Source organism: Chrysemys picta, chromosome 7, assembly GCF_011386835.1.
Source record: "Chrysemys picta bellii isolate R12L10 chromosome 7, ASM1138683v2, whole genome shotgun sequence".
Classification (NCBI taxonomy): Eukaryota; Metazoa; Chordata; order Testudines; family Emydidae; genus Chrysemys; species Chrysemys picta.
This window is the reverse complement of record NC_088797.1, coordinates 38,264,481-38,277,787: the sequence shown is the minus strand read 5'-3', so window position 1 is coordinate 38,277,787 and position 13,307 is coordinate 38,264,481. Positions and strand designations below refer to the sequence as shown.

Below are 13,307 nucleotides of genomic sequence, written 5' to 3'. Positions count from 1 at the left end.
ATTCATAAAGCCACAAATCATTTGGTACCTCACTACTTGAAAGATCGCCTCTATACTTGTGTCATACTGCCACAGATGAAATTGGCAGTGGCACTTAAGCTGACTACCTCTCAATTTAAAAGAGAGGGGGCTATTGGTAGTGCATTCTCTATGAAGGGGCCCTAAGCTTTGCAACATACTTTCACTCCTGTTCTGAAATAGCCCATATCTATTGACCTTTGCAGCATTCTGCAAGACATTTATTTACATGGGCTGCTGCAGAGGTGGTCCTTTGAGAAAATTCACATGTTTTGGGGTGGGTGAGTTTGGTGTTCGGTGGTTGATCTAATTGTTTTTTTTTTGTAATTTATGATAGGGGCATCTAGATCTTTGGATAGGTATTCTTTTTTATTTTTTGTATCAATAATTCTGATCAACTTTTTTCCCCCTGCACCTGCAGGGCTATTTTGGAAAAGGTATTCTTTCGAGAAGCAGACCAGAATACAATATTTCAGACCCTTTATTGGTTGCTAAGTGGCAAGGTAAATCATACTACTTTCCACTCTCTTGACAGTTTAGTAATATCCACTTGGTTTGTCCTAATTATTAATTGCCGATACATGCATGTAGATCGTTGCATTGCCAAAACACTTGTAAATAACATTTTCTCTTTTAATGCAGATGCCAAGATAAACATGCCCATACTCTCATCAAAAAAGTAAGTGCAACTTTCTTACTGTATCCTAAGTTTGTATAGGCGAGTCTCATCTTACAGTGCGGTTACATTCCGCTGTCAGAGCGTAAAGCGAAAATCGCTTATAGTCAAAATTACATTGAGTGTAATGGCGGGCGGAATCGCCCGCAGTACAGATACGGTATTTAAATTGTGATTTTTTTTTCTCTTTGCCGACCGCGCAAAGCTGAATTCGCGCATGTTAAATGCGTGTAAGATGAGACTCGCCTGTACAGCAACAGTTCATTTGGCTTCATGTTTTAGCCCAGTGGTTCCCAAACTGGCTTGTAAAAAGGCTGATTCACATAGTTTTGTTTCTCTTCCTTGTTTCCAGTTCCTAAATCCTAAAGACAGATAAAATATTAGATAACATTCCTAGCATTGTTTTTTCCATGTAAGCTATTGGGAGTTTTGCTTGAGTAAGCAGTGCAAATTAGAGCCAATTCACTATAATATGAGCAACTGATTCATGATTATATGAACATAGAAGGAAACCTTTATACTTCCCCCTTTTTTGTTGCAGGTTATTCTGGGGCAGGCTGTTTTTAATAGTTTTTCTATGTGCTTACTAGGTTCATTCTGAATGGGCAGAAACAGTCTTTAACACTTAAATACAATTTTAATGTATTACATAGAATTTTAATCTGACATAGTGTGATCATTTTCCTGAGTTTGCCTGCATGATGACTTCAGATTTAGCACTTTTGTTTATTATGCAGGAAATAAGTTAGGGAATTGGTGGGGGGTTTTTGTTTTAAATTCAACCAACTAGTTTAAGAAACAACCAGTGAGGGGCGTAAATTAGTTGCTGTATTGTTTTTCATACCCATAGGATTACAAAATGTAGTCTTTTATAATAACCATTTCAACTTAAAGTAAACACATGCCAAATGGTTCTTTCACCCCCCTCCCAATAATCAGATGTATGCTACTGCAGCAATACATAATATTACCAATATTAATTTATTTTGTGGTAGTGCAATTAACCACTTTAGATCTCAGTAGGCATCGTGACAGCCCCATTATTGCAGGATATACAGCATGCTTCATAGCATTTTATTCAGATGAATAAAGTGCTATTGTATGGTAATCAAGTACAGTACAATAAAAGTTTTTCTATTTTATTTGGTGATGAAAGATATGGAACCAGAGCCATCCCTTGGGTAGAGCGAATTGGCGTGACTGCTCCGGGCCCCGCGTTTGGGCGGTGCAATTAGCTGGCATGGTCGGTCCTGGAAGAGATGAATTTGTCACCTCCACCTGAGCCCCACACCCCTCTAGGGACAGCCCTGTATGGAACCACCTTATATAATATGACAGTAACATTATATATACTGATCAAAATTTTTAACAGTTCAAAACCAGTCTGTAGTAAATAGTGTTGGATGATTCAGGGCTTTCCTTCTGAAGAGATTTTGAAGGGAGGGATTTGAATTTCATGTTCATCTGCATCACTTGTTTTGGTTTTAACTGTTCTTACAGTGCTTTTTTTTCCCTAGTTAATTGCCATCTCTAAATTTCAGTTGGGGAAGTAAAGTATTTTACTCCTCATCCTCCTCACACTGTTAGTTTTAAAACTATGTAGCTGACTGTAATTGTCTTTATAATTATAACAGTAGTTTGGGACTTTTGTCTTAAATTAGATATCAAAATAATCTCCTATAGAAATAATATTTGTCAATTTAAAAATTCCACTTCTCTCTGAAAATTCTGCCTGTTACAAGAAACAACTAAAATTATGATAATTGAAAAAGATTAGAATTTATTTTTAACAACACTTTATACTTATTTCCCCTATATAGTCAGTCAGTTTCTTCCTGCTTGAAAACATAATCCCAGCTATATATATAAAATGATGGGGTCTAAATTAGCTGTTACCACTCAAGAAAGAGATCTTGGAGTCATTGTGGCTAGTTTTCTGAAAACATCCACTCAGTGTGCAGCGGCAATAAAAAAGCGAACAGAATGTTGGGAATCATTAAGAAAGGGATAGATAATAAGACAGAAAATATCATATTGCCTCTATATAAATCCATGGTATACCCACATCTTGAATACTGCATGCAGATGTGGTCGCCCCATCTCAAAAAAGATATATTGGAAAAGGTTCAGAAAGGGCAACAAAAATGATTATTGGTATGGAATGGCTTCCATATGAGGAGAGAATAATAAGATTGGGACTTTTCAGCTTGGAAAAGAAACAACGAAGGGGGGGCAGATATGATAGAGGTCTATAAAATCATGACAGGTGTGGAGAAAGTAAATAAGGAAGTGTTATTTACTCCTTCATATTACACAAGAACTAGGGGTCACCAAATGAAATTAAGAGGTAGCAGGTTTAATGCAAACAAAAGGAAGTATTTCTTCACACAATGCACAGTCCATCTGTGGCTATAATGCAGTAAAGCAGCGCTCCAGGGGGGTGGGGCTGCGCACTCTGGTGGATCAAAGCAAGTTCGATATAATGCGGTTTCACCTATAACGCTTTAAGATTTTTTTGGCTCCCGAGGACAGCGTTATATCGGGGTAGAGGTGTACATCATAAAGGAGCAAAGAGAACATGTCCAGTTTTTTTGCCATTTGCACTTTAAGGCTTGCTATTTAGTAGACCTTAAAGTACCTTAGAATTACCAAATACCTATAATTTTACAGTTTGAAATCTGAAGTATGTCACAGTCTTAGGAGATGTAAATGTATAGCATTAAAACATTTCCTAAATGAGTTAAATATCTTGCTGATCTTCCTTATGTTCCCATCTCCTGTTTTAGAACTGCAGAAAGAAGTAAAACAAACAGATGTTTGTTTGTTTTTTAATTTGGAAAGACCATTTCAGATCTTTATCATATTACTGTTGATGGCCTGTTCAAATCACATTTACAAGACCACTCTTCTTCAACCATAAACTATTTACAATAGTATCACTTAGTTTACTTTAGGATGACCTTTCCAAGGGCATTTCTGAATAAGTTGGGCCTAAATATATCCAAGGCACAGCACCCTGAGATACTGATGTATTGATTTGAAACTGAAATTCTGCAAGGTCTGTTTGTAACTGAGAACCAGTTCGGGACATATTTTGGCATTGGTCTTCAGTGTTCTATTGTGCGCTGTTTAAATCAGCATCCTTAAATTCTACTTTTAGCTACTAGTATAACATATGAAGAATGTAAACACTGTTTATAAAAAGTCTTCATTGCAGTAGTTGGTAATCATATAGGGCCTGATCCTGAAGTCCTTTCACAGGCAATACTTCCTTTAAGATTTGGTTAAGTGAGTACTGCAGAATTGGGCCTTTAAGCGTTATATTGTGCTTAGCTTTCATATAGCTGCTATTAGGAAGTGTCTTCTCTTCAGACTTCATTTGTTCCAAATCCTCTGTTGATGTAAATCAGCTTGGCTCCATTAAAGTAAGTGGACCTCCACTGCTTTACATCAGCTGAGGATTTGTCCCTAAATCTCGTGCCAAAGTCAGCCTGTTTCATTAGCCTCCAGTGGATTTAAACCCACTTATACTTGGACTGAAACACTGTTTAGTCTTTTCCTTTAAATACATTCAGAATTTAACTAAGATTTAAAAGATGAATTAGTCCAGCCTAATTTTTTTTTTGTAGGCTTCATGTTTAGATAAGTTTGTGTTATTCAGCTGCTTGTTAAGAAGTGCCATCTGTTACTCCAGGGATAGGCAACCTATGTCACGCGTGCCGAAGGCGGCACGAGAGCTGATTTTCAGTGGCACTCTCACTGCCTGGGTCCTGGCCACCGGTCTGGGGTGCTGTGCATTTTAATTTAATTTTAAATGAAGCTTCTTAAAAATTTTAAAAACCTTATTTACTTTACATACAACAATAGTTTAGTTATATATTATAGACTTATAGAAAGAGACCTTCTAAAAACATTAAAATATATTACTGGCACGCGAAACCTTAAATTAGGGTGAATAAATGAAGACTCGGCACACCACTTCTGAAAGGTTGCCGACCCCTGTGTTACTCACTCAATCCTCACTATAACATTCTCTTTGGGATCTCAGCATGTAGCTACAAGTAAATATGTAATTCTTTTTAAAATATATAGAAAGCTTAATGTTATGGTGATCTTGAGTTGTGTTTATTTTCTACATTATCACAGCATTATAGCATACCAAAGAGTCTTATAAATTGGTTATTCTCCATTTTAACTAATGTGTTGGATCAGTTTAAAAAACATACCTCAGTTGATATATAAAACATATTTTAAATTAAAAATAAATTATGGAAGCATTAACATTTATTTCTATATTGTATTGTTGGTTGTAATTAGAGTTGTCGATTAATCGCAGTTAACTCATGCGATTAAAAAAAATCATGATTAATCGCACTGTTAAACAATAGAATACCAATTGAAATTTATTAAATATTTTGGATGTTTTTCTACATTTTCAAATATATTGATTTATGTTACAACACAGAATACCAAGTGTACAGTGCTCACTTTATATTATTTTTATTACAAATATTTGCACTGTAAAATGATAAACAAAAGAGTATTTTTCAGTTCACCTTATACAAATACTGAAGTGCGATCTCTTTATCGTGAAAGTGTAACTTACAAATGTAGATTTTTTTTATTTTTTTTTTGTTACATAACTGCACTCAAAAACAAAACAATGTAAAACTTTAGAGCCTATAAGTCCACTCAGTCCTACTTCTTGTTCTGGTTTGTTTACGTATACAGGCGATACTGCTGCCTCCTTATTATTTACAATATCACCTGAAAGTGAGAACAGGCATTCGCATGGCACTTTTGTTGCCGGCGTTGCAAGGTATTTTCGTGCCAGATATGCTAAACATTCATATGTCCCTTCATGCTTCAACCACCATTCCAGAGGACATGCGTCCATGCTGATGATGGGTTCTGTTCAATAATGATCCAAAGCAGAATGGACTGACACATGTTCATTTTCGTCATCTGAGTCAGATGCCACCAGCAGAAGGTTGATCTTCTTTTTTGGTGATTCGGGTTCTGTAGTTTGGAATGTTGCTCTTTTAAGACTTCTGAAAGGATGCTCCACACCTCGTCCCTCTCAGATTTTGAACAGCACTTCAGATTCTTAAACCTTGGGTCGAGTGCTGTAGCTATTTTTAGAAATCTCACATTGGTACCTTCTTCGCATTTTGTCAAATCTGCTGTGAAAGTGTTCTTAAAACAAACGTGCTGGGTCATCATCCAAGACTGCTAGAACATGAAATATATGGCAGAATGCGGGTAAAACAGAACAGGAGACATACAATTCTCCCCCCAGGAGTTCAGTCACCAATTTAATTAACACATTATCTTTTTAATGAGCATTATCGGCATGGAAACGTGTCCTCTGGAATGGTGGCTGACGCATGAAGGGGCATACGAATGTTTAGCATATCTGGCACGAAAATACCTTGCAACACTGTCTACAGAAGTGCCACGCGAACGCCTGTACTCACTTTCAGGTGATATAAATAATAAGGAGGCAGCATTATCTCCTGCAAATTGTAACCAAAATTATTTGTCTGAGCGATTGACTGAACAAGAAGTAGGACTGAGGGGACTTGTAGGCTCTAAAGTTTTACATTGTTTTATTTTTGAATGTAGTTATTTTTTTACGTAATTCTACATTTGTAAGTTCAACTTTCATGATAAAGAGATTGCACTACAGTACTTGTATGAGGTGAATTGAAAAATACTATATTTTTTTACAGTGCATATATTTATTTTATTAAGTGAGCATAGTACACTTGGTATTCTGTGTTATAATTGAAATCAATATATTTGAAAATGTAGAAAACATCCACAAATATTTAAATTGTAGTCTATTATTGTTTAACAGCATGATTAAGTGTGATTAATTTTTTAATCATGCGCTTAATTGTGATTGATTGTTTTAATCGCTTGACAGCCCTAGTTTTAACATATTAGTTGAACAATACTCTGCCCTAGAATCTTCCACTTCTTGTTTTTCCATTATCCAGGTACCAGTGTCATCTAGAATGGGCTAAAAGCCTTATGCAAGAACAAGGACTTGATGACTGCTCCGTTAACAAAATTCTTGAAAATTATACTAAGCCATTTGATCTGCCTTTTATGAAAGGGGAAGGAGAAGTTGCACAAAATGATGACTCTTGCTGCAGAATGGCTGCAGAAATGGAAAACGTAGAAGATGGAATGAAACTTTCAAGAGATTCTGCCATAAATAATGGAGATTCAGCAGCACCAAATGTTAAATGTCATAACATGAGTGTAGACTGCAAGAAAGCTTCTTTGGAAGGTGATTCAGCTTACAATGATCCACTAGCCAACTATGGCTCTGAGGAACTGTATCCATTGGACACTAAAGCTATAGTTAAAGTACATTGCCAAAAACATGACGATTTTATTGTGCACTGTGGCTGCAAGGCCGAAGATTATACCAACCAAGTATTTCATAACTTGGCCAAAGGGAAAGAATATGCTTATGAGTATGTATTGGTGCAGGAAGAAGAAAGCAAATTGTGTCATGAAGATGAAGCAGCAAATGATAAATCAAATGTAAGCCAAGCGAGTTGTCTTTTTTATGGGTAACTTATTTTATTTTACTAAATATAGTCAGTGTGTTCTTTTCACAATTCAGTATTGTTGTCGATTTAAATGTTCATCTATATAGTAAATAAATCACTAATGTTTAATGAAAAGTTAAGGTGGAATCTAAGATGTTTGAAAAATGTCATTTTGAATGCAACACACGTATTTCCTTTTTCTTTGGTTGCTTCTTTATAATTTTATTTTTATACTTTTTTCTTTTAGTTAATCAAAAGGGAAAAATTAGTATGCAGAAGAAATCCATTTAGGATTTTTGAATATTTGCAACTCAGTCTGGAGGAGGTATGTTAAATATTGTGAAACTTCTTTTTCTTCTAACATCAGAACAAAGCACTAATCTATGCAATAAATACCTCTTTCTTAAAGAATGATCTGTTTTTTTAAAATCCAAAATGTTTGCACTGTTTTTGGTAAATTTAGTAATAATTTTAATGATCTGTAGATTACATGGACATAGTGAAAGACATTCAAGGGACCAGTCCTGCAGATTTTATGCATATGAATAATTCCATTTATCTCAGAGTGGCTCATTACATGAGTAAGCTCTTTTGGTGGCTTTCAAACTTCTCTTATGCGATAATTCTAGAGTGTTGTAACATGTAAATCTTATAACTACAGGTCTCCATGTGATACAGACAGAATATTTTAACTTACTCTTTTTACGTTTTTAGGCATTTTTCTTGGTCTATGCTCTAGGATGTTTGAGTATTTATTATAACGAGGTAAGATGTTACATTTAATTATCTGCAACTTTTGCTCTGAAAGATGCAAAATACTATTGACTTGGATATAGATCACTGTCTCAAACTTCCAACTACTATGACAGAATCACATGCTGCTAAGCTCAAAGGCAGCAACTACCAACTAGAGGGATTTGGAAATTTTCTCTTTAGTTGTGTTTCTATTATTTGTGTAGATATAAGAATATTGTCCATAAACTTTGTGCAATGCTTTTTATTTAGCAACAAAATACAGATAAACAGGTACCTTCTGTGGAAGAAAGTTTGTGTGTGGAGTTGGTGGGAGAAATACAAGAGAAAAGAGGTGTGTGGGAAGAAGTATGTATAGGAGTGTCCTTCCCTTTTGTGAAAAAGTTTGCAGTTTGAATTGTAACCACCGTCTTTCATAACAAACAATAGCTTTTATTTTTCTTTACATATATCATCGGTGTAAGGTTCTTGCTGTTGAGTCCTGAGCTACCAACATGCGACCAAGCAGAATTCTGCTAGCTCAAAGGTTGTGTTTTTTTGGTATTGATTGGTAAACCCCTATTGAAGCAGACTTCTGTTGCAGACAATGGACTCCCATAGTGCTAATGTCTCAAGTGTAGTCTTTTTGCAATGGGATTATAATGTTTGATACTTGAATAGAATATTCTACTAAAGACGCTGTTTTATGTGTAACATTTCCTGGGTATTTCCCTGTAAGTAAGAGCAGCAGGTTAGTGTAATAATACTAATGTCTTTTTGGTTATGATTTTTAGGAACCTTTAACTATTTTGAAGCTATGGGAAGTTTTTAGTGAAGTGCAACCTAATTTTAGAACTACATACATGGCGTATCACTTCTTCCGAAGTAAGGGATGGGTCCCCAAAGTAGGACTGAAGTATGGAACCGATCTCTGTGAGTAGTTTCCTTTCAAAAATGGAATAGCTTGCAACTAACTCTTTAATAGCCAATGCACCACTTAAACTTGACATTGAGGCTGTACAAGCAGAGCAGATCTCCCCAGCTCCTGTTTGGAAGATGACTCTGCACGCTGGTTAGGCTATAGGCTAGCAGATAAGGTATTAATGGAGGCAGAGGCTATGGTCTGCCGCTGTGCAGATTCATTGGTACCAAAACAGGCTGTAAGTGACTTGGAGGACCTGTAGCTTTGGCCTATAGGCTAGATATTAGCTGTGGAACTGCACTGGAATTCACCTCATGAGCCAATCCACCCACTCTGCCGAGAAGCCCAAGTGGAATTAATGAGTGTTTGGAGTAGTGAGCTTTCTCTGTTCTCACAGCCTGATCCAATTCCTGTTGAATTCTATGGAAATCTTTCCACCAACAGTGGGAGTTGGATTGGAGCATATACTGAAGTTGTAATTCAAATCACTTATTTTTGTTTTGTTATGCTTTCTTCCCAAATGGACATATTCAGTAGTGTCTATACTTCCATAGTAAATAGCTTAAGAATTGTTAAGTAATAATTTCTTGATTACAGTTTTGTAGTTTGAAATGAGTGATAGTGTAATTTATCTTCTAATAGAAAATTGTTAAATGATGGCAAACCATGAAGAAAAGCATGTCTGTATAAAATATCAGAATGCTGCTTTTCATTCAGATGAAACCACACCTCTACCCCGATATAACGCTGTCCTTGGGAGCCAAAAAATCCTTACCACGTTATAGGTGAAACTGCGTTATATCAAACTTGCTTTGATCCGCTGGAGCGCACAGCCCCGCCGCCCCGGAGCACTGCTTTACCACGTTCTATCCAAATTCGTGATTGGGTCGCGTAATATCAGGGTAGAGGTGTACTATAAGACTCTTAAGGAATGTTTTCGTGTGCGTACTGGGAGTTAACACACAATCCTTATGGTATAGAAGTTGTACCTGAATGCAATTTCTTCACCGTCCACTAAAATAACCATTATAATAGGTGAAATGTTGGTATTGGTTGCCTGACATCTACATGAGTTTATTTGAGCTCGTTCTTCAGTAGTTTACTTTCTGGTCTGAATTTTGTTTCCTATCCACTTTATACAGCACTGGCTTTTGACATGTGCCATGCAATTAAATAGGATCAGCTGGAGCTGGTTGAAAGGGTTCAGCCTCTCTCCTCTGATTCTGCAATAGCTTGTTTATGTAATGGGTATGATTGTTAGTTATTTATAAGGGTTCTGATCTCTGATACTGAGATCCAAAATTGGGAATTCATGATTCTCTGACTAATACAGTATTTTTTTGTTGCAGTGCTATATCGAAAAGGTCCCCCCTTTTACCATGCAAGGTTTGGCGTTCACTTTATATTCTGAATATAAAACACTTACTCTGCATTTGACTACTGTGATTTAACTTCTATTTTTGTTTCAAATGAATGAATACAATTTTCTCTCTTCCCCCACCCCCTTTTTTACTGGGATATATTTCTCCTAATTAAAAGTATGATTTTCCTGCTTTGTACTTTCTACACCCAAAACAAATTTTTCTAACCAGGAAGGTTAACCATGCATGATAAGCAAATATTTTGAATCAACATGTCATTTTACTAGAAGCACAAAACAAGAAGTTTGAGAGTGAGTTCATATACAAATATTTAAGAATATAATTGAAGACTACAGAATGCCTCCCTGGGCATCTCTAGCTGTTGTATGTGCTGATTGGAGTCAGAAAAATGATCTGATTTTTGTAATAGTGTATCTTTTTTATTATGAATGATTTAGGTAATTTTGGGGATAACTTAGGGAAAAAAGCCCATAACTTATTATAAGTGATCTCCATTCCTCTACCAATCAATTTGCATGCCTAATTAGTTATGGGGTGTGAATGAAAGATGGACACTCTCAAGAGAACACTGTTGAAAGAAGAGAAGCAGGATGGTGGGGTGAGGAACCATCATTCACTGCATTCACCATTTACCTCCTCCATCCAGTGCTTAATTTGTAATGAAAGAAGTAACAGGACTCAAGCAATTAGGTGCCGAGGCTCAAGCAATTTTTTTACTTTCATAACTGACATGGCAAGCCCAGAGGTGCCAGTGCTGTGAACTGCCAAGCCTAGAGGTACCAGGCTCAGCCCTGGCAAGGCCTGGCACAAATTAAACATTGCATCCACCACTTCCTCTTTGACTAGTAGAAACAGATGCAGGTCTTATGGCTTGTCTGCAGCCTACAGGTTTGTTGTTTGGCTATGACAGTCACAATAGCCAAATATTCTCAGGCAGAAGTTTTTAAATTCCAGGATTTTTAAGTGACCATAATTTTTCTCTTTGTAATCTATTCTTTGGGTTTATTTTCCAGTTACTCAGTCATTGCTGAACTGGTTAATGACAACTTTGTAGGGTCACTGTGCAGACCGCTCAACTGGATGTCTTTGTCTGGCTTGAACAGAACAACAGTGAATGTTTCTAAGGTAACAACATAAGATACTGATTCTGCATCTACAAATAGTTTTAACTGGTAAATGTAATAGTTTAGCTTGGAGATTTTTTTGTGGAAAAGCAACACTGGACTTGGATCAGAATTTGGGTTCTGAGCATGATTGCTTTATATTTAGGCTGGGGGGCAGTGCACGCTAGTGGTGTTTGAATACATCCTTTCCTGGCCAGTATTTGTAGCAATGTTGATAGGTTCCAGGTCTCCTTGGTTGGAGCGGAAGGGTCACATCTGTGCAGGCTCTTTGAAAGTTATTGGGGGAAATAAAGGTGTGCAGAATGGGGAAGTCCTGGAGTGACCTTCCTTTCCAACTCCGCACTCCGAACTTCCTTCCACCTCCACTCACCTGCCCAAATAGGAAAGTATTTTGGATGTGCAAACTTCTAAAAGGTTACCAGTTCTATATGACCTGTCTATATAGATAATTCTACTATGCCAGTTACCAGGGTATCCAGGTGTCACATGAGTGGTAATGTCTGCCTCAAAGCAGATACACAAATGGGTGTGTTCTCTCCTCAGTATGTCTATCTAGTTCCCATTAACAAGCATTATACAAGAGTATATACCTCTTAATTTGCCTCAGAGATGAGATCTGTTGTTCAAACTAAACACCTGGATTCTAATTTAAAACCTGTTTCAAATATCAATTGAAGCTTGTGCATTTGTCTCACATAAGGAATATTTGTGTATTTGTCAACAGGAACTTATGTTATGCTATTTGATTAAACCGTGTGATATGACTGAGAAAGAAATGTCATCACCAGACTGTCTAAAAAGAATTAAAGTTCAAGTAAGTTGTGGTCCGAATTATTTCTTCATCTTTGCTAGCTGAGCAATCCTTTGAGGCAGTTGAAGACTCTAGCTCCCTAGCATAGCAGCAGACTTTAATTTTTGCTTTCTCTCTGGCATGTTTCAAATTCTGGAAAGCACAAGACTGTGATGTTGAACATCCTAGATTCAGTTGCACCATAGAGTTGGTAGAAATTAATTGGAGGGCAGGCCTGGCACAGAGGTAGCTGGTCCCAAAGTTAATCTTTAAATGTAGGTTGGGGGCATCAAGAATTGCTGCTACCAAGTTATGACTGGCATGACAGGAGGGAGGGGGGGGAAGCTTTTTATTTTTTGCTCTTGTAATAGTCCATGTTTCTATTTCAGGAACTGATTGTAAATCGTTGGGTCTCTTCCCGAGAGCGCAGTGAACAAGATGAACTATAATAAGATGGACCAAGAAATCCAGTGTTAAAGAAGCAAATATTATCAACAAATTAGGTTGAGAAAAGACTAATCTTTACAAGGCAGAGCTGTGCCATATTCCTGTTTACAATATTCTGAATGCATATCTCAACGCTGTTTAAAATTGTACAGAACATGGAGTATGCTGTGTATTAGCCGAGAAGGTTGTACTGAAAAAACATAATGGATAACTGTATTTGTCCATGTGAAAAAAATTAAAGTAATCTCTTCCCAATCCAACATACACTGGTATTCCTATAGAACTTCTAAACATGTTGCTATCAAAGCTAACTGCACTGCATTGACTGCTAACAGTATAATATGTAACAAATCCACACACACGTAGGACTTCACACTGGTCACTAGACTGCATGCTATGGCCATTTGGTGCCTCACAGCCACTACATAAACTCTTATCTCCCTGCTCCGAAAGCACAAGCCTTTGCTGATTAAACTAAATCTCTGTTAGCAGTGTTTCCAGGGAGAGGAAGGATTGCCCACTAGTTAGGGCACTAGTTTAGGATTTGGGAGACCAGGATTCAGATCCCAGACTTCCTGTGTGATCTTAGGCATGTCATGTAGTCTCACTGTGCCCAGGGCTGACTCCAGCTTTTTTGCTGCCCCAAGTGG

At 37.0% G+C, this 13,307-nt stretch overlaps 1 protein-coding gene across 6 annotated transcripts in view; it reads left to right on the top strand.

Moving 5' to 3' along the window:
- The window catches only part of TSEN2 (tRNA splicing endonuclease subunit 2), a 30,485-nt gene extending 17,568 nt beyond the window's left edge, over nt 1-12,917 (top strand). For 3 of the 6 annotated variants that reach the window (XM_065553106.1, XM_005309070.4, XM_065553107.1), the window contains exons 3-12: nt 440-521; nt 661-697; nt 6,697-7,252; nt 7,508-7,585; nt 7,975-8,025; nt 8,787-8,925; nt 10,264-10,300; nt 11,310-11,421; nt 12,145-12,234; nt 12,600-12,917. In XM_065553106.1, the coding sequence (XP_065409178.1) occupies nt 440-521; nt 661-697; nt 6,697-7,252; nt 7,508-7,585; nt 7,975-8,025; nt 8,787-8,925; nt 10,264-10,300; nt 11,310-11,421; nt 12,145-12,234; nt 12,600-12,659 (1,242 nt within the window). In that variant the 3' untranslated portion in view covers nt 12,660-12,917. Of the gene's footprint in view, nt 1-439; nt 522-660; nt 698-6,696; nt 7,253-7,507; nt 7,586-7,974; nt 8,026-8,265; nt 8,362-8,786; nt 8,926-10,263; nt 10,301-11,309; nt 11,422-12,144; nt 12,235-12,599 lie in introns of all 6 variants that reach the window. The other 3 variants (XM_042849575.2, XM_042849576.2, XM_042849579.2) reach the window with 2 other exon arrangements.
- The last annotated feature ends 390 nt before the right edge of the window (nt 12,918-13,307 follow it).